Source organism: Geospiza fortis, unplaced genomic scaffold (genome assembly GCF_000277835.1).
Source record: "Geospiza fortis unplaced genomic scaffold, GeoFor_1.0 scaffold333, whole genome shotgun sequence".
NCBI lineage: Eukaryota > Metazoa > Chordata > Aves > Passeriformes > Thraupidae > Geospiza > Geospiza fortis.
In genome coordinates, this window is record NW_005054347.1 from 5,096,443 (window position 1) to 5,116,978 (window position 20,536).

Here is a 20,536-nt window from a genome sequence, read left to right on the forward strand (position 1 = left end):
TTTACCTTTTCTTACCTTTTTTACCTTTTTTTAAACATTTTAACCTTTTTTTACCTTTTTTAACCTTTTTTCTTTTTTTTACCTTTTTTCCCTTTTTATCTTTTATTTTTTACCTCTTTTTTTTACCTTTTTTTACTTTTTTTTACTTTTTTCTTTAACTTTTTTTAACCTTTTTTTTTTTTTTTTTTTTTTTTTTTTTTTTTTTTTTTTTTTTTTTTTTCTTTTTTTTTTTTTTTTTTTACCTTTTTTTACCTTTTTTTTTTTTCCCATCTAACATTTGTTGCTGCTGCTGGCAAAGGAGCTCTCCCACCAGCCTGGCTGCTGGGACTGAGGTACAAACCTTGCCACTGCCAGCCCAGCAAAGGGATCCAAGGCTTCCACCTCCAAGGGGACAGGAGAGCTCTCCTTTGAGCTCGGGACCTGAGTCTGTGTGCCTGGCCCAGATAAGGCTGGGCTTTGCTCAGCCAGGCACTGAAACTTCAGGGAAAGGGCTGTGCTGTGCCTTGCAATGGTCACATTGGGCTGTCACCACTCAAGCTGAGTGTCACTGTGCTGGCACTCCAGCAGCTCCTATCTGCTGCAGGAGCAGCATCCCCACTGAGGCTGTCACTGCCTCCTCTGGGCAGCTTGTTAGTTCTTGCTGAATTAAGTAACGCTTTGGATTTTCCGAGGGCTGGTTCTTCCTCTCCCAGTCCTTCATAGCAGAACTGTGGAATAGATAATTATTTTTCTCTCCTCTCTTCCTCTCTTCTTCTCCTCTCATTTGTTGAGCTTCAGTTGCAGTCTCCATCCGCATAAAATCGAGTGAAACCTCCTCCCTAGAAACCTTTGCCCTTGTCTCTTTATAGAGATCCTGATTACCCCAAACAAGGCCTCCAAAACCAGGCTGTTTTACTGCTTTCCTTTTGTTAAGAGCTTGGTAATTCCTTTGCCCTTCATGCAGAAGTAGTTTTCTTTACCCATCTTGTCCTTTTTTTACCTCTTTCCTTGTCTGGAGCTGAAGTGGAAAAGAGGAGTGGAAGAGCCATAAACAGTGCAGAGAAAATGACAGGCTGCTCTGTGTCACTGACTCTGCAGAACAGGTCACCAGGCAGACACATCAGCCCCCTATTGCCTATGCTCAGTGTTTCATAGTTTCTATTTGTCTTTACTGCTATGTATCTGATGTAGAGACATGCATTTTTTTGACAATGACCAGCCAATAAGTCCACATTTGTCAAAGAGAAAATGAGATAATCATCATGTGGCCTGGTATTACTGGGAGGGCAGATTAGATTTGCTCAAAAAAGGTGGCATTTTATGGTTACTTTTATGCTCTGTAAATACAGGAAGAGACAGATTGAAGAGATTACCTTACAAAAATTCCATTTCAAGTCACTGGGGAAACAGGTAACCTTCAGATCTGAGCTTTGCATAAGAATGCAGTGGAAGAGGGGGGATTTCTATTAACAGTGCCAGCTGCTTAAAAAAAACCAAAAAACAAAAAGACTGTCTGCTGCTCTCCATCAGCCTTTTCTCCCTGCTTGTTTTCTCCTTTCCACCCACCTTGTCCCCTGGCAGTGCCATCAGAGATGAGCCAGTGACTTGGGGCCAGTCCTTAGCTGAGGCAAGGAGTCACATTTCCACTGGCTCCAGCAGAGCAGTGGAACAATTTGTGCTGGCTGAAGGATGGTCCCTGGTGGCTTGAGCCTTACCCAGAAGGGTTTTTTTATCAGCAGTACTGGGATTTTTGTTCAGTTTCCTGAGGTGACAGAGGTCACTTGTAAAGTTTGCACCTGTATCCGAAGTTTGAGGCTGTTCATGATGGGGGGATTAACAGCACATTTCAGAATTGTTCTGAACCAAAAGTTGGGTGAGCTGGTTTAGGGAGACAGGTTGGCTTCTGATCGAAAAGAATCTGCTGATGTTTTAAAATAAACAAACTAGATGAACCTTCGTATCATCCAGATCATGTGCCATCAAATCAGGTTTTTATTCTCCTGTTTATGCTTATATTGTGAAAGAATGGAATGAATCTGGCACTTTTGTCATAGCCTTTGAGGCAGGACTGTAGCTTTGTGCAGGTCATAACCCAGTGCATCTCCAGTTTCTTTAGTAAGGAAATAACAGAGCCACTGTAAAAATGCTTTAATAATATTGATTGCTTTCACACAAAACAAAAAGGAGTCGGCTGTATAATAACTATTTGCAAATTTTTGGGTGACACTTGAGTAGAAATGGGAATTTCTGTATGGCTGTTAATCCAAGCATCAACACTGTGTCTATCTTTGCCCTTGAGCTGTGCACCTGCATGGGACTATTTCAGGAGCAATACATGAAATCAGAGTGTGGTCCATCATGCTACCCACAATGAAAAATAAATTGAGCCAGTTAGAGTAAAATAGTTTTGTGTCTAGCTCAGATGTGTAGCTATCCAAATATGCACCAAACAATATGTTTATTTAATAAAGATTCAAGGATGATCTTTGACCACCGTTTTAATTAGGTCTCAATGAAAATTAATTTTATGTTCTGTCTGTGACTCTGGTGCATTTACTTTTCCAACTACTTCAGGTGATTGCCCTTATTCCCAGATTTGTCATATTTGACTTTTTAACCTTGTGAAATGAAGCATGAGGTCCTTTGGCACAAATCACAAACCTGATGTGGGAAGCCATGTGAAATCCCAACTTTGGCTTTCCCTGGGCAGTCACAGAAACCCCAAGCAGTGAAATACTCACAGCTGTACTGGCTGAGCACACGGGGGAATCATGGATCTATTGAGGTCAATGGCACAATTATCTTTTTGTCCACAATTTCATGCTTGGGGGAAATATTACTTACCTGGAAGGGCTGAGGGTGTTGAACAGTGAGCATGGGCAGCTAAACCTGGCAAAGGGAACTGTCAGATTCAGCACACTCTTGTTTGGGCTGTAGGTCTGGTGAAACCCAAAGCAACTTATGAGGAATCAGACCTTCAGACTCTTTCCATTGACTCTCCATTGAAGCAAGAGATGATAATTTTTCTTGTTTGTGGTGGTGTCTGGGTACTCTGTTATCTGCACCTCCTTGCAGAAATAACCTCTCTGCAGGGCTGGCTGTCCAAATATGAGATAAGCAGGAGATCTCATGAGAAGTCAGGTATTTATATCTGCTCTACCCTCTCCTGCTGTCACAGTACTTTTTCGTTTAACTCCTGGGCCCAGCTGTTGCTGTAGTAGATGACTTGTAAGGTTTGCATTGCTGTAACTCAGTGAGCAGCTTGTTTCCTAAGTAAAAATAAAAAAAGAAAAAGCTTTTTTTTTTTTTTTAATGGAGGAAATTCAACTTGGTGCAGGCTCTGCACACAAATAGAACAACTGCTGTTGAGCTTGTCAGCCCTGGCAGTGTCCTGTTGAGAGGCCTCCTGGTGTCAAGTGCACTTGCCTTCTCAATATGAAAAGGAATTTATACTTGTAATGAATATTCATACAAGAAAGACATGGGCGATCTGCAGATAAAACAAAGATTTTAGCCTCACAAAAGCAGCACTGTGAGAATTAGGATGGAGGGGATCTTAAATGACACAATTCAGCCCAGTCCATCACAGGAGCCGATGGGTGCAATTTTGCCCAAATTGATGGAGTGGCATTCATTTACCCCAACAGTGAATTTGTTACCTACCCAGCCAGACCTAACACCTTTTGACACGAACAGATGAGAGGATCAGTCTATTAATGCAGAAGATTTAGTACTATTTGGTGAGTTTTCCCCATCTTTGACATTTCAAAATGGAGCTTAATGACGCAGCAGTTTAGCACAAGCAATCTGGCTGCATGGGGACATTTCTTTTCCTCTCTGTCTGCTGCCTTTTCCAGGCTTGGCATTCTCAGTGTGGATGACTTGGGACAGTAGGGTCCCTTTTCAAGTGCACCTACAGGCTTTGCCACAGCTGTTAAGCTTCCTTTGTGAAGCAGGAGTTCTACGAGGGCACAGGTTAGTCAGTTTTTCAGAGCTTAAAATAATCCCGTTTCCCTGGTTTCTCAGAAGATGTTGTGTTGAGAAAAAAAATAAAATAAAAAAAATTACACACTTTAATAGAAATACTTTTCCTTCATTAAATTAAATCTCTAAAGCCCAATAGCATTTTCAGTGCTTATATGAAAATGCCAGTGGGGATTTGAGATTAAAAGGGGTATTTTTGTACAAGTCAATGAAGATCTCAATAGGAAAGAACACTCTTCAAATATAAATTCCTCCAGTATCGAGAAAGACAGATTTTCTGCTTAGGTCCTTGATAATACTTTTCCCAACCTTGTTATGAAACTCTGTTTTCACATATCTGATAGACGGCTGTTACATATTAGCTCCCCATTTAATGAAATCTTATTAATAGTTCCTTTTTTTATTATAAAGATATGCCAAGCTACTCAGATTTAATTCATGTTTAACAGTAAACATGAGGTACTGTGACCCATTTATATGTAGCTCAGGTCCTCTTTATCTATCCAAAAAACTGATTGAATGGCATATTAAAAACTGAACTAAAATATATCTACTATTGATTTATATTGGTATAATCTTGGATGTATGTTGCTATGAAAGGCCACTTACATATCTGACCCACAGCTAGAGGAGTAGGAAAGGAATGCAACAAAAAAAATTCCCAGGAAAAGTTTGTTGGTCATTTGTTTTGGGATTTTTTTTCTCCCTCTTCTGATGTCTTCTATCCATTCAAGGAAAAATAAAAAACCCTAAAAACCCGAGATCTGCATTTTTGTAGATAAAATACTGCATGATCAAGGTGCAGATTTTTGGGAAAGCGCTTTCCAGATTGTTTTACAGGGAACAGAAGAAGCAAGCACAATTTGGCTTTAGTAATAAATGCAAGGAGATGTAAAGGTTTTATTTGATTCAAGGATCTCAAAGCAATGTGTAAAACCAGATAATCATTACTAGTGCTTTCAAAATGGAGGGAAATAAAGCAAGAGCTGTGAAAACAGACATTAAAAAAAAAAAAAAAAAAAAAAAAAAAAAAAAAAAAGGCAGGGCAGGTATATACAGTCCCTGTATTAATTTTCTTCATAGAATGGTCTGGGTTGGAAAGACCTTAAAGATTACCTCATTCCAGCCCCCTGCCATGGGCAGGGACACCTTCCACAGGACCAGGTTGCTCAGAGCCCTGTCCAGCCTGGCCTTGAGCCCTTGTCCAGCTTCTCTGGGCAACCTGTGCGTCCCTCACCACTCTCAGTTGGGAAGGTTCCTGATCTGCTGCTTAAAATAACCATCAGCTTTCAGTAGTCGTCTGTGCTCCCAGAAAATGCCCAAAATAAGGTTTAAAAAAGCCCAGTTAACTCAAGGCAGTCAAGTAGAGTGTACTCAAGGACAGTCCTTGGATTCTGTCCTTGTTTTCAATTCACATCTTCTGTCAGCACTGGGAAGGTCCTCTCACCCTGGCGTCCCTCCCGAAGTTACACAGACAAGTCAGGGGAGAGCTGGGATAGGGAAACAACATTTTAACACACCCCTGTAATTTTAGGTTTTCCAAACTGTGTTATAAATTTGAGCTTTCAGAGAATCCCAGGCTTCATGCTCTGGGGATGGGAAGAGGTGCTTCTATCTTCATGCTGAAGCTACTTTTCTTTGTCACCTAAGTCAATATTCACTGGATTAGCTGTTGAGCAAGAGCAATCAGGATCCTGTAATCTTCTATTCAGGGTGTCAGTGTGGAAGGAGGGAAAACAGGTTTCTGGTTCATGTGCTATTTAATGCTATGTACTTTAAAAAAAGAAAAAATTCTTCAGCCGAATGTGTTTAGGATACTTCTGGAAGCTCAAATGTGGTTTCAGGTGTCTTCAGCCTAAAGAAGGGGTTTTGCCTGGAGACTTTCCTAATGCTGGGCAAGTCTTCTTAGCCTATGAGTGTTGAAAGCTTGGAGATTGTTGCCACTGTTTTTTTACCTCTGTGATTTTTGTGGTGCTCTTCCCTTAGGTACAATTTGGAAATATTGATTAAAACTAGCAGGAGAGGCAGAGGAGTATGGATTTCTGGGAGACTTGGCCAAAGGGAGAGCTCTAGTTGCCTATGGATACTGACATCTCCTGAACTAGGTGACAGCTGAATGCAGTTTTTGAAGATCTAAACTATGGACTTAAATGGGATTTAGGCTACTTTAGTGGCTAAATCTGTTTGCGGATTTATTCCTGAATGTCTTTTGAAAGGTTACTCATCAGTTCAGTGGAAGAGCAACAGAAAGAACACAGGACTTTTGACTTTCCTCCTCATATTCAGACAGTGCTACATTATGTGTTTGATAGAGGACAATGACCTTCACAAAGTTTTCCATCATTTTAGAAGCTTTCTCAAAACTAGGACAGTGGTCTGGGCTCAGCCCTGACAAGTTCTGAAAAGCCTCTCCAGGGTTCAGTCCTAAATATCATCATTGTGGACATGTCTGGTTTGAAAGCTTAAATTCTGCAATGATGAGAAAAATCTGCTTGAATTTAATGGCATGGAAGCTCTCTTTTTTCCTTCTTTGCCTTGGAAAAGTGCAGGGCAACATTAAAACAACACTGGAAACAAAACCACTTAAATCCACTCTGGCTTTTGCACGTGCTCTGTATGGTAATAACTGTGGCTAATGGGAAGATAGCTTCCACATTATTATAATCAATAGATTGGGAACGCAAAGATAAAGCAAATTAAGACTAATCTGTTCTCTATTTCTCCTAAATCAGTTCATAAACTGAGAAGACAAGCAAGTGCTGACAGATTTTCATTCAAATCAAGCTTTTGTGTCACATACTCCTAAGGACAGCAAGGTGACATCTTGTTTTCACACTTATCTGGAGTATCCCTATTAGTTATTCTTTCATTTGAAAAAGCTCCAAATCTCAAATATTTTTGATGGGAGAACAGTGTGGTTGGGTAACACACTGCCTTCCTCAGAGGTCTGGGTAAGACCAGGGAGTGTCCCCCAGCCTGGTGGGGCCAGGGTGGTGTGGGGAGTTGGGGTACAGATGTTTTGCTGGTGGCTGTGCCAACCACTCAGTAGGCTGGGCTGGATGAGCTGGTTAAGCCATATTGCTTCAAGGATCCATCACTTGAATAGGCTTGAAATTGCTTTTCTGTTAATGACAAAGTGCTGCCTGAAAAATACCTTTTCCACAGCCTGAGGGGTACTTGGGAAGAATTCCCAACTCCTGTACAAGTGGGGGACACTCAGCACAAACTGGGATGTGTGTGGTCATGTTGCACTCGCTGATTCTCAGCTCCATGAGGAACCCCAAGGTTGACTGCTGGCTCTGAAGCCTACCTTGGATAAAGGGAAGTACTGCTGGATTCCAGCTCAGCTGAAGGTCATTAGCATTCTCCTGCTGTATTACATGCAGATTTTCCTGGCTCACAAGAATAGCATTACATGAAGTATGCATCTTATATCAGCAAAAGAAATGCATGCATGCAGAGATATAGCCAGGGTTTATAGGCTTATTAGAAGACTTATAAACAGTCCTCTCCTCCACCTCCTCTGTCCTTATTTCCCACTGACATTCCCCCTGGCTGTGTTTTGCCTTCTTCACCCTTAGGTACTTTCAGCAGATTGGGGTGACAAGGTTTGTTTTTACTTTAAATAACTTAAAATCAGCAGCGGAGTCTTTGATCTATCACCACCCTGTATTGGCTGACCCTTGGGTGCACAGAGAGTGTTTGGGAGTAAATACAAATTCAGTCGTGTATCCTTGTCTCAGGAATTCAAATGCCAGGTGGCAGAATTCCTTATAGTGAGGGGATGTGAATGCAGTCCTCCCCCAAACAGGAAATGCTGAGCAGCCAAAAATTGTACTAAATGACGTAGGCATGCACATTGAAATTCTCCCTATACTTCAGGAATTTTTGTACCATACAGAATATGTAAACAGAGCCCTGTTGGCACCAGGGTGATGGGGATAACACACAGGATGGGGAAGTTGGGGAACTCGGAAAAATGGATTAATCTTTTCCACTCCCCCTTTAATTAGCCTGTTTTTTCTATTTAAATCAGGATGGGTGTGGGGCTGGGGAAAACAGCACTGCTTCCGCAGATGTGGCAAGATGCCTGCAGAGGAAAGGCCTTTGGAAAGGATGAGAGAAATCTATTTCAGCTGCAGGCCTTGGAAAGGGGTGATGGCCAGCAGCCTGCACCAAAGGGGACCCTGGGTGCTGTGTCCTGCTAAAGCTGGGTGCATGGCCACGGAGCCTTTGTGGTTCTTGAGATGTTTTCACTGCAGTCATTGCTCCTTTACGTGGAAAAGATGTTGCAGGCTCAAACCACCTTGGGTGCTGCCCTTCTGTTGTTCCAAAGTGCATCAAGTGAACAGAAATCAAGAGTAAGAAGCTTAGAGATGCCTTGCTGAGTACTGGAATGTTCTGAGGACAATGATAAGCAGTACTGTATGGTCCAGGGTCATCTTCCATGAATCGTTTTTCTTTGGAGTAGCGTTCAAACTCCATTGGAAAGGTAGTGAGATGCACAGGTGCTGTGAAGGTTGACATGGTGTGAAATGCCAGTGGACTCAACAATGAGACAGGAAGATGCTGGTGGCCAGGGAAGTTACTTCTATGCCATGAAGTGATTTTCTTGCTTGTTTTGCCATTTTCATGGGAGTTGTAGGGCCTGTGTAGCCTACACAGCTGGCACCTTTGATCTGGATGGAGAAACAAACCCCAACTGAATTGCAAGTGGCAAAGTCCTGGGCTTTCTTCTGGCACTGAGTAGCTCCTCAAGTTGAAGCTACTTAATTAAACTCAACTTATTTAAAGTTGCTTACTTAATTAAAGTCAACAACATGTCAATGCTGATGGAAGCAATGACACTATCTCAGGCATCCCTCTGTGATGTCAACTGCTGTCTGAAAATTTTATTTGCTTCTTAATTTTTTTTTGTAAATATGCCCATTGTGCACACTGACTCATGCTTTTTATTAATGAGAAATGTAAGGCTTTAAAAAAACAATTGCACTGTAGCCTCATTACTATGAAAAATCCATTACGTGGAAGCCATTTGTCAAAGACAATTGTTTAGTTGCTGTAATTTACATATTTATCAAGTTTGATTGGAATGTAATGACTTTGACTTTCTTCATTTTTTTTTAACCTTTCTAACCCTCTTTCCATGAAAAGGGTGTTTTGATTTGTTTTATGGGAAAGGGCAAAACATAATTCAATTTACATTGACTATCAAATATACTTATTAATGTTTTGAATAATTGAATTTTTTTTTCCTACATTGGAAGTGAGTTGGAGTTCCATCCTTTTAGTGGGGTCTTATTAATCCATGAAGTTTTTGTTTCTACCAAGGGATCTAGCTGGAAAATTGACAGCACATGACTCTCTAAATAAGATAATGAGTGTCAAGATAAGCAGTCAATATTTGATCTCCATATTTCTTGTAGTTGAAGGCTGAGAGTGGATGGGTTTCCAGTACAATCACATGATTATTATGGGTGATTAATTTGCACCTGATGCTGGGGATGTTTTGACACAGCCCCAACTACAAAAACATTATATTCCCTTGGCCACAGGCTGCTGAGGACACTGATCCACACAAGCCTCTTGCACTCCACTGAGCTGTTACAGGAGCTGATGAGAAGTTGCTCCAGCAGCTGACACTGGGAGTTGTTAAAGGTAAGAAATGTGGCACTGCTTGCTTGCAACGGGCCCAGAGTGAAGAAATCTCTTGCCTGTGTTATGGAAAAGGCTGCAAGATGTGATTTGGTGGCTGCAAAAATGACAGGTGAAGGGCAGGATGCCAGCTCTCCTCTGAGCTCTAGAACATGAGAATTGACCAAATCTGTGGTGTGCCTGCCTGTAGAAGTTCATCTGGAGGGTCAGGCAGTTCCTCTGGAGTAGTCTATGGCCCAAGCAAAAGCTAGAATGATGCATAAAAAATCAAGTAATTTCACAAAGATATAAACACCAAGGGAAGAAGCCAGGTGACAAATATAATTAAATTCAGCAAAAGAAACTGCTGGCTAAATACCAAGGAAAATTCCCTCAGGTTGAGAGAAAGGAATAATTTTCTACAGAAATTGGGTGCTGACCAGATAAGGATGGTCTAGATGAGCTAAAAGGTCCTCCCCAGCTCAGCTGTGAAAGGGCACACAGCTATTTCAGTGCCTAACTTTGAGAGCTAGTGAATATCAAGCAGCAGGTGGCCAGCCACAAGTACAACCTGAGTGACAAAAAATGATCTGCTACAGAAGCTGTGGCATGCAGTTCATCAGCCCCTCTTCTGTCCTCTGCTGCTTCACAGCATCTCCCACTTGACATTCCCATCTTTGACGTGTCCCATCCTTTAAATAAATGATGACTGAGAGTGATCCCCTTGAGCTTCAACTTGGAGCGTGTTTTTATTAATTTATTTCTCGCTGTGCTAGATTTCTCTCCCTCCACTTTTAAAGGCTCCTTTGACTTTAATTAAAATTCTCCATAGGCTTATTGCCTTGAGAGAGGGAATGTGAGTGTGTATAAATTGGTTTTAACAGTTTGCTGACTAGATAGGTTTTGCAAAGCTCTCACAGCCTTGCAGTGTGTGCCTAGTGCAGGCAACAAAATGTGTTTTCCCTCATGGCCCGTGCTGTATTGATTGACTGTGCCTCTGGAATTTATTGCTAACTAATGATGGGACAAAAAGGACAATTAGGATCGGTGGACACTTGCGTGCACACGAAGTTAATGTGGTGCTTACAGGGAGCTTTGAGAGGGATCACGTCTGTGAGAGGAGCTGTTCTCAGTTTGTTGCAAGGCAGGGGACTGAGGCAGCAGGTTGGCTGGGGAAGGAGAAGGTTTTATGCGTCCAGGTGGAATTTCAACATCTTTGCGATAATTGTTTTTGCAACAGAGGGGAAAATGTCATAAGCAGCATCTGAATAAGAATGGCAGCTTGCTTAATTGTTGGCCCTTAACGAGAATGGAAAGTGCCCTGCCTCCAGGCATGCATCTCACTGCTTCCTTTTGAAGGAAAGGACCACGGTGTGACAGGACTTTGCCCTGCCATACTCTGGGATTTATGAGATACATCCAATATTCCTGGTGCGCTTCTGTCTGAGGCCGTGTCTGTGGCACCTGCTGATGCTGGAGTCAGCTGCCAGTGAATGGAGAGCACACACCTAAGCAAAGCTGATTTAGGGCTGTCGACTCTTCCCAAGCCAAAGACTCCCTGACATCATGTCCCTGTGATTAAAATCTGAGAAGAATCAATGATAAAAAGCAGGGGACTGTGAAAAGGGGGCCTTTTCCACCCCATCTCTGCCATCCTGCTTACATTAGGAACAGGCTTCTCACCCTGATTTGAAGCCAATGTCAGACATGACAGTAAAGAAGGATTTGCTCCTGGCTGCCTTAGGGGTGTGTGTACTTCAGCCCTGAGGGTAGTCTGCATCCCTCACCTTGCTGAAGTATTTCAAAGTTTGGATTTGTGGACCCTCTACTCATAATCTTAATTGTTGGTGCTGCAGGTTCGGGGCCGAATTCTGATTTCAGGCAAGCAATTAATATGGAAAAAGAAACAATTCACTGGTGTCTCTCTCTTTCTGTGTGCTCAAGCCTCTCTCCCAACAGAGTGCTGGTGCTTCCCAGTGAGGTCAGTGTCACATTCTGAGGAGCATGGCTCTTCATGAATCTCATTTCAGCAGGTTGCTTTTTATTGGCCACTAGCTCAGCTACTGAGGAGCTCACAGTCATAGTTCAGTAAAGGCCAAAACCCCTTGCAGAACACCCTGCACATCTTGCTTGGGATCACTGCTTTCAAGGTTTTGTACACTGAAGGTTTTATTCTTCCTAACCCTGTCAGTCCTTGTCCTTCTGCCCAGGGAGGGTCTGATGCAACACATAAATCAAAAAAATAATCATCTCCTGTGTCCTGTAATTGATCATGTCCCCACTTCTTTTCAAGGGGTGTTCAGGAAGAATAAGAGAGAGCAGGGTTCATGTTGTTCAGGTCAGTGTCAAAAAGGTGGAACACAGGAGATGAATTGGTGACAGTGTTGGTTGTGTTGCTTCACTGCTCCCCCAGGTCTGAGACTTTAGCCCAGCAGGCTGAAACTTTGGTTGCTTTTCAGTTTTTTTCCTCACAGAGAGAGACCTGAGTAGATCTCCAGCTTTGTCCACTATTTCATGCTGCTCCAACTTTTTCTTTTTTCCTAATTCTCCTCCTGTTACACTTTTTGCCTGTTTCTTAAGTGAATAATATGAGACCTAGCCCCACTGAATGGAGATTTTCTAGTTACAGCTTCCCAGAAACATCTTTCCCAATTTTTGCATGTTGTGTTGCAGCTTGTTCCTTCCCTATTTTTTGTCCATTGGCCTTGAGAGGTTAGAGATGCTGGAGTCACAGATTCTGGAGTTGTATCTTATGGCAGCTATAAGTGTCATTTTCAGTGCTGCCTTCCTTGGAAAAATCCATGAAGAACACAAGGATGTGGCTGTGCATCCCAAAGAAACCAGAAGAGTTTTGAGAGTAGCTGTACTGTACATTTCTTTTCTGAAGTGCACGTGGTTTTTCTAAGTTTTTATAAGGGAAAGTCTGAGCACTGAAGTTAATCACAGGCAAAGCCACAGCAAAAATGAAAAAAAAAAAAAACCAAAACAGATCAAAGGTGTCCTGGCTGCTCCTGTAACTGCTGAACTACTTTTTGAGGAGGTGGTAATTCCCTCTTTTCTACCTTGGCTGAAATTCTGCCATAAATTATTCTCTTATCTTTAAGTCCATGCATACTTATAGCAAACAAACACAGCCGTAGCCCTCTCCACTGGAGAGAGCTGATAGAGAATTGCTTTTTAACAGGTCCTAGCATCATCTTCTGAATCCCTGGATTTTAAAGACAAACTGAAAAAGTACCCATGTAATGTAGTATTTCGGGTGGAAATGTCTTGCATCTGAATATTTTAGTTCCATCCCTTTGTAAAAAGTGAAGGCTACTGGGATGGTGAGAATTCTAGAGGGATGATAGCTCTGAACAGAGAGGGCAAGAAAGGGACCAGTTAGTATTGATTCCTTCCCAGAGGATGAGGTCTGCTTCTCTGGGGCAGCAGGCAGCTCCTGAGTGTTTCCATCTCCTCCTCACTGGCGAGGGGCTGTGGAACTCAGTCAAGAGAACCCTGTGGAATGGCTGAAGATCATTATTGCTGTCACTGGTGGTGACTGGAGAAGCGCTGCTGCATATGTAAGATACTGCATTTCTATCTGATGTAAGATTTTTAGAGAGAGATAAGTAGGATGTTTGGTTTATTCAGTTTGTAATTTATTGTCAACCACTGCAAGGAAAATAAAGTGAGTACTGTAGATCAGAGTTCATGTATTCAAGTACAGATGGGTGAGTTCTGAGTCAATGGCATTTAAGGAAATGACACTGAAAGACACTCAAGTAAAATGAAGACTTTAGCAAATCGTGTCTAGAATGTTTTTGTCTTCGTGGTTTTTTTCTTTTCCCTGCAGGTAAACTTTACTTTCTTGTTCTATATCATCTGAAGGACACATGCATTTTCTGGGATTTTGGGAATGATTTCTGGGGTTCTGGGATTAGACATCAAATTTAACAAGATGATGTATAGCTTTGAGGAGACACATTTGATGTACCACTTAGCCTTCCCGTAATTTACTGCGTGCCTCCGGTCTCTAGAGGGCAAGGGGTTGATCTACACTCCAACCTGACTTTATAAATAGCAAAGCAGAAAAGGGAAAAAGAAAGCAGGCTGGGGACCTGCCTGCTAAACTGTTATGATATGACAGTGATGCAGGTAGGTGACATTAAATGCTACTGTCTGCATCCTTAATTGTGAGTTGTCATCACCTTGGCCGTTTGAGGACGAATAATGTGCTGCTCATATTCCAGATTTCTATTCTTATTCATAGGACTGTGTGTTCCAACGTTCAAATGCATATGTATAATTTAAAAAACAAAACCTCAGGTTTTTAGGAGTGTTTTTGGAGGTTTTTTTTTTTTTAGTGGAGATGGGGAGGAAGGGAAGACGTGAGTCTATCTTGACTGGTTTTGCGTGCATTTAATTTTCCTGCCTCAAAAGCATAGGGAGCTGCCACTATCAGAAAGCCCAAATGGAAAAATGGTTGCTTACAAGATGTAATGAAGATTAAAAACAAGCAAATGTGGCTGGGAGGTAAGGGGGCTCTTGCTCTGTAGGCATTTGCCATTTCTGATTTTGCAAATAGCTCTGCAGCGTCATTCGATCTGTGCTTCAGTGTAATTTTACCAGGAGATATTTCTGGCCTTTTGCTTCACAGTCAGATCCGTTTGCTGGGCTATTATGTTGAAAATGCAGTCAAGTATTAACATGAAAACTGTTTATGTAACCTCCCACCACATGGAACCCCTCCAAAACACCCTGCAACTGAGGCAGGGAAGGGGAAGGAAGGGATGAAAACCAAGAGCTGGGTGGAAATAGTGCCTGCTCTGAGATGTAGATAGGCCAATTCCTTTCAATAAAAAGAAGTTAGGCTGTTGATAGACACCTGTCTACTTAAACTGTGGTGGAAGTTCACTCAGCTGCATTCCAGCAGGGCCCCAGGCCGTGAGGGAGGCACAAGGCATTGCTACAGAGGACTGAGAGGGAAGAGGAGGGAGGGACACAGCCATATCCAGGAGGAACATCACACAGCTACTGTGCTTTCAGATTCCTGGTGGCACTGACAAATGTTGATAACTCTGTCAACATCTGCCTGCAGAACACTGAGTCCCACTTTGCTACCTGTCCATTTGTCCCAATAGGATGCTCACACATGGCAAAAGACTAAAGGTTCCTATTTCCCATTTTCTGCTGAAATATATTTAATTTGCTTTCAACAAGAGCAAACCCAAATCCCAGGGCCTCTGAATAAGGGGGAGTTATGGAGGGGGAATACAATTAATGTCTTAATCCTGTGTCACCCTTTCTTTGAGGCACTGTGCTACATTAAATTGATTTTGCAAATGAAAGCTAAAAGCTAAGCAAAAGCCACCAATCTATTTTGCCTAAAGATGATTTTAGTGCTCTTTATGTTCCCCTAAATGACAAACCAATTTGTTACCTGCCTACATAAACATTTGCCTATATTAGCCCCAGAAATGTTTTATTTTTATTAGCCCAAACTTTATCTTTTTATGAAGACACAGGGGCCCAATAAAATTAGTGTGCAAATATAATACCCAATTTGCATTTTTCCATGGTCAGCAGAAAAGCTGAGTAAAATCAATTTGATATTAGGTCAGCATACACATCAATAAAGCATACGCTCACACAGGACCATTGTAATGGTTCCTGTAATTTCTATGCTGCCAGAGTAAAGAGATTAAATAATATTAAATGCTCCAAAATAGCTTCGCTTTTAAGAGGAATGTAAAAAGAAAGGGAGACTTTGGCATAAAACGAGCAATAAAGGATAATAGTTGCACAATCTCCAACTTTAAAACATTGTGACAATGATCTCAGAGGCAGGCTTCCTGCAAAATGGCCCCAGTTCAGCACAGCTCTCATGTCAAAATTATGGTTAAGCATATTTTTGAGCACGATGCAAGTCCGCCCAACAAATCATGCACTTAAGCAACTGACAGAGTCAAGGACAGAGCCTGAATGAACACCCAAAACTTGGAAGGTGTAGGATGCAGTTTTGAGCGTTACACGCAGGACCGTTGCTGAGGAGATGGTCCTTGCACAAAGGAGGCTCTGCTGAAAAAACCCCAGGCAGGACAGACTGAAGGTGATGGGAAGTGAGGGCAGGCCACGAGCAGTGAGGGTCCCCTGTAGCAGTGCTAACCCATCACAGACCTGACCTTCCATGGCTTTTGCATGGGAGACAAAATGCTGCTGCCTCCTATTTTGGGTAAAACTGCATGGGAATGGTGTCTGACTTCCAGAATCTGTAACCCAGTCTTTGCTCATCACTCTGTGGTACAAATGGCATCACTTTGACCTTCTGTCCCTCCTTCTTTGTTCTGCTGAAGCCAACTATAAGAAGGTGAGAAGGAAAATCTGACCTCACCAAGTCAGTGGATTCAGCAGTGACCAAAAATGCTGTTCCTTTGTGCTCTTGCATTGCTGGGGTGCACGCTCTTACCTGAAACAACATTTGTGGCCAGAAGGAGCAAAAATAGATGAGATTAGGTGCTGATCTGGTCTCTTAGGAAAAACCAGAGTGCAGTAAATGCTGCTTGGATTTGATTTGCTGAAGCAGGTTAATGTGGTGGAGATGAGGCACTCGGGGCAGCGCTCGCTTTTGACACAGATGTTCCAGCTGTGCTGGGCACAGACAAGCTGGGGTGGCACACAGGAGGGGAATGCAATAGAGCTGCTTTGATTTCCTCTGTGGAGCCTTTAACTTGCAGGGTTGTGAATAAAAACATGCTGGCAGCAGCCCACCTCATGCTGCAAAGTACCTGAGAAGGGATGACAATATGGAATTCATTTGCAGTGGATAACATTCCATTAAAATATATGTGGGTATTTAAATCAAATCATTATTTGGCCAAATGTTTGTAGGATGATGGATTCCCATGGATTAGAGCCTTCTGGTCTTCCAGAGATGACAAGGTTTTTCTAGCACCTTTCTCAGCTTTGAAGTCCTCTGCAAAGGAGTGATATTCACTCCCAAGTTCTCCTGATAGGCACCAGCCTAAAGGCTCTCTGAACCTGACTTCCAGGGTCAGACCTCTCATCCTGAGTGCTAATTTGTGAGTTTGAATCATAAACTACATCATGACTGCAAGACTAAAAAAACCACAAATCTGAAGTCTGATTCTGGTCTGACAAGGTAGCAGAAAAGATCCTGGAGGTTGAGGAGTGATGTCCTACCTCAGTTCTGTTATAATACTTCATCTTGGTGATGCAAATGGAATTCCATAAATTTAATATTTCTGCTTGAATGTTCTAGATACCTACCATTAAGCTGCTATGTACAAATACTATCATTTTCATGTTTTTATAGTAGCATAAAAATGAAAATTGAATGAAAATGGCTAAGTGAATTTCTTGCCTTCCCGTGAAGGTTTGGAATTCGACCTGACTCTCTCTTTGTAAGTAGAAAATGTTTTCTGTGCGACCCTGCTTTAGTTGCAGGAGCACAATAAGCAACCAGGAGTGGAAATTGCTGTTTCCTGCGTGAGAGCTGAGGGAGTGTTGCCAGTGGGGTTAAGTGACTGGCTTGACATGCCAAAGCTTTAGAGGGGAAGGAACATGGGTTGAGGACCAAACAGCACAAGTGATATTCAGAACGAGAGATCTGAGCTGCTTCCTTGCAGCTCATTGAGTTCCTTTTCAGTATGAAATTTGCTTGGTGTTTGCCACTACTGTGATTGCTGGGGAGCCAGAATAGGTGTTGAGGTTAGTGTTGATTGTTCTGAATAGCGTCTCAGATCTCCACAGCTTTGCTCTGGGGAATTCTCCTCTGAGCAGGGCAGGATGGCAGTGGGTGAGTAGCAGGACACTGGGGTGTAACACACAGTGACAGATTGTTTAGATCTCAGTCATAAGTCAAGGCAAATATTATCCATGATGATGATGATAGTGGTAGCCTTCAAAGGGAAGAGAAAATGTTCATTTAAATCTTCAATATATGTTCCACAAAAGAAACTGAAAAGGGAACCATTCCAGACATGTCTACTTTCCTTTCTTTCCAAAAAAAACCTGTTTTGTTAAAGAGTTTTGTTTCTAAGATTCACTGCTATGGTGTTCAGAAGGGTAAAAGTGGTACCACAACAGATTTCTCTGCATTTCCACAAGTCTCAAAGCTGTGGCTAAATGGAGTGTGCCTTTCTGTCATTTTGCTTAAGCACTTTTGGCATCTACTAAGCAAAGCTATACACTTCTAATCTTCTTAATTTTGATTGATCTTTTCAATCCTGAAGTAGAAAATAGGATGTATTTCTAATGTAACATTTAATTTAAAAAATGAAAGGGTGTTTCGAGGTTTTTTAGTGGGTTAACCTTGGTTAGCAGCCAGATGCCCCCACAGCTGCTCCCTCTTATCCAGGATAGGGGGAGAAAATAAAAGGGAAAGGCTCATGGTCAAGAGAAAGACAAGGATATCATTTACTAATTGCCACTGGGGGCAAAGCAGACTTGACTTGTGGCAATTAAACTAGACTTGCATAGTGAAAGTTATTGATCATAATAATGATTCTAATAAATGTTATGAAGCATAAATAACAACAATTTTGTAATTGAAAACAAAGCCAATGCCACAAAACACCCCAAACCAATTCTCTGTCCAAAAGATTCCTGACCAGTGCTGTTCCAGACCCAGAGCAGTCATAGTGCTGAGCATCACATCTGTGCTGTGCCACAGCCCCTTTAATGCAATGCTGGTTTTCCAAGAGGGGAGGAAAACTCATCTCCTCTTGCTAAAGTGAACCCAACCTTCTCCTTTTGTTCCTTAAAGTTGGTTTGGTGATTTATCTCCTTCTCCCCACGCTACTTAATGTTAATGCAAATGATGTGGGATGGTCATCGACTCCTAGCTGATGGGGTTGTGCTCCTTTTTCCTGCCTCCCACTTTTCTTCTGCTGAGAAAATTGACCCCACCAGCTGCTGGGTTTGGCAGAGGCTTTCTTTCTTATATTTCTTTGCCTCTGGGGTTCAAAAACATCAGAGGATGGTGAAGCTGGTGTAAGAGAGAACAAATGAATGGCTGAGTTATAGGGAGAGCAGCTGCAGGACTTTGAGATGCTAAGGAAATAAAAGAAGAAACCTGCTGCAATTGTCTCCTGAGAACAGCAAAAAATGTATTGATTATTCCTATAGTTCTGTAAGGTGTGATTTGCCCTGGGGAAAATGGAGCACTTCTAAGAATTTGGGAAATGAAAAAAAATTAACTAAGCTATGGTCTTGAGGACTCTCACACATCTTCAAAAATAAAAGTCTGACTTTGGATATGTGTGCAATACATCTACCTAATTAAAAGAGGAAAAAAAAAAAAACAAACCAAAAAAACAACAACTTGGATTTAGTTTCCAGTCTGTAAACTTTTTACTTCAAAACAAAGATTTAAACTGTCTCTAGCAATTGGAGCCTGCTGTGTTAACATTACCCCTGCTGCGTGTGTTCAGGTTGAGATAAGCCATCTAACTGAGGTCCTGACCTCTTATAGTCTTTAAAATTCCCAGAACCCATTTTGCAAGAGCATAATTTTCATTTGCTGTTTATTAAGTGCAGTCACAGCACGAACAAAGGAAGGATCCTGGTTGACCCACGTAGTTTATGGCTGAAGCAGGTGGCCAAAGTGGTGTGGTTTCAAAACTGAGGGATTAACCCGCGTTAAATTCAGCATAGTTGGGATCTAAATCTGTCTTCCACCTATCTGCAATTTGAAGGGGAAGTGGCACATTTTCGTGCCCTCACTGGAGAAAGTTCCTGGATTTAATCTTGGTCTCTTTTCTATACTTTATTTTTTTTAACTTTTCTTTCAGTTAGAGCAGATGCAGTCCCAAACGCTTAACAGATTTTTTAAAAATCACCTCTAAATCCTCCAGAGCAAAGCCTAATAAATATAATTTGTAGCACTTTGCCATTGCCTGGCACTGTTAAGGCTTGGACCAAGTGTAATGCAGGGTGCAATTGGCTCTACCTTGACTGGGGTCCCAGTGCTGTTCCTGTGGCCCAGGGGGACATTTATCACGAGTGAGAGCACAATTACAGTGCAGTTAAAGTCTCTGCAGTAAATCCTGCGGTTTAAAAAGAGACCTAAATTTGGTATTGCAGGTTTGGCTGCATGTCATTAGTCTTGCAGCCCTTGTGCAGTCTGGGAAGGAGACCTGGTGACTCTGCCCCTTTGGTCAGGGATTGTGCTTGTTTATAATGTGTGACCAATTCTGATGAAAGGATGTATTTTAGAAATTAACAGTTGTTTGCTTCTACATCTGAGGCACAGTATAATAATCTTAATTTCTCTCATTTTTTCCCCCCCTCTGTCCCCTGCCCTTTTCTGCTGCAGCAAACCTGCGTCCAGGGGCTGAACAGAAAGTGGTGTTCATCACAGCACGGGTCCATCCTGGGGAAACTCCCTCCTCCTTCGTCTGCCAAGGTGGGTGTCTGCCCCAGGGTGGCAGATCTGCTGGGATCTGATCTCCTGCTGGTGCATGTGCTTGGTGGGGAGAGCTTTGGCTCTGAAAGGGAACGGGACAGATTTTTCCACAGTGAGGATATCAGGATATCAGGATATCAGCAGAGTCTCTCATCTAATACCCAGCTGCTCACTTTCCTCGAGGCTGTAGGAATAGATTGGCTCCAAGTCTTGTGAAGGTTTGCTGAACTTGGTCAGAATTGGACAGAGTTGGGCTCTGAAGCTGTTTGGGAAGAATGAGACAGTCACACTCATACGCAACATATTTGTGTAAAGGTTCTTAGAGCTTTTCCAGCCCATTTTTCTGGGGTTTATTCTGTCAACTGCTTATATTTTTTCTTGCTGTGTACCATCTCCAGCTTCTTTTCCATCACAAAGCAGTGACCCTAGCTCTCCAGTTGAATTCTAAGAGGCCTCTCTTTGTCTGAAGCTGCTGCTGTGAGGAGCACAGCTCCCAGTGGCTGGCAGCTGTTTCCTGCACAAAGCATTCCT

The 20,536-nt window shown here is 42.2% G+C and overlaps 1 protein-coding gene across 1 annotated transcript in view; it reads left to right on the plus strand.

The window, feature by feature from the left end:
• The first annotated feature begins 17,385 nt into the window (after nucleotides 1-17,385).
• The window catches only part of LOC102033946 (cytosolic carboxypeptidase 6-like), a 127,253-nt gene continuing 124,102 nt past the window's right edge, over nucleotides 17,386-20,536 (plus strand). Inside the window, exons 1-2 of the mRNA XM_031058676.1 lie at nucleotides 17,386-17,395; nucleotides 19,916-20,005. Of these exons, the coding sequence (XP_030914536.1) occupies nucleotides 17,386-17,395; nucleotides 19,916-20,005 (100 nt within the window). The remainder of the gene's footprint in view (nucleotides 17,396-19,915; nucleotides 20,006-20,536) is intronic.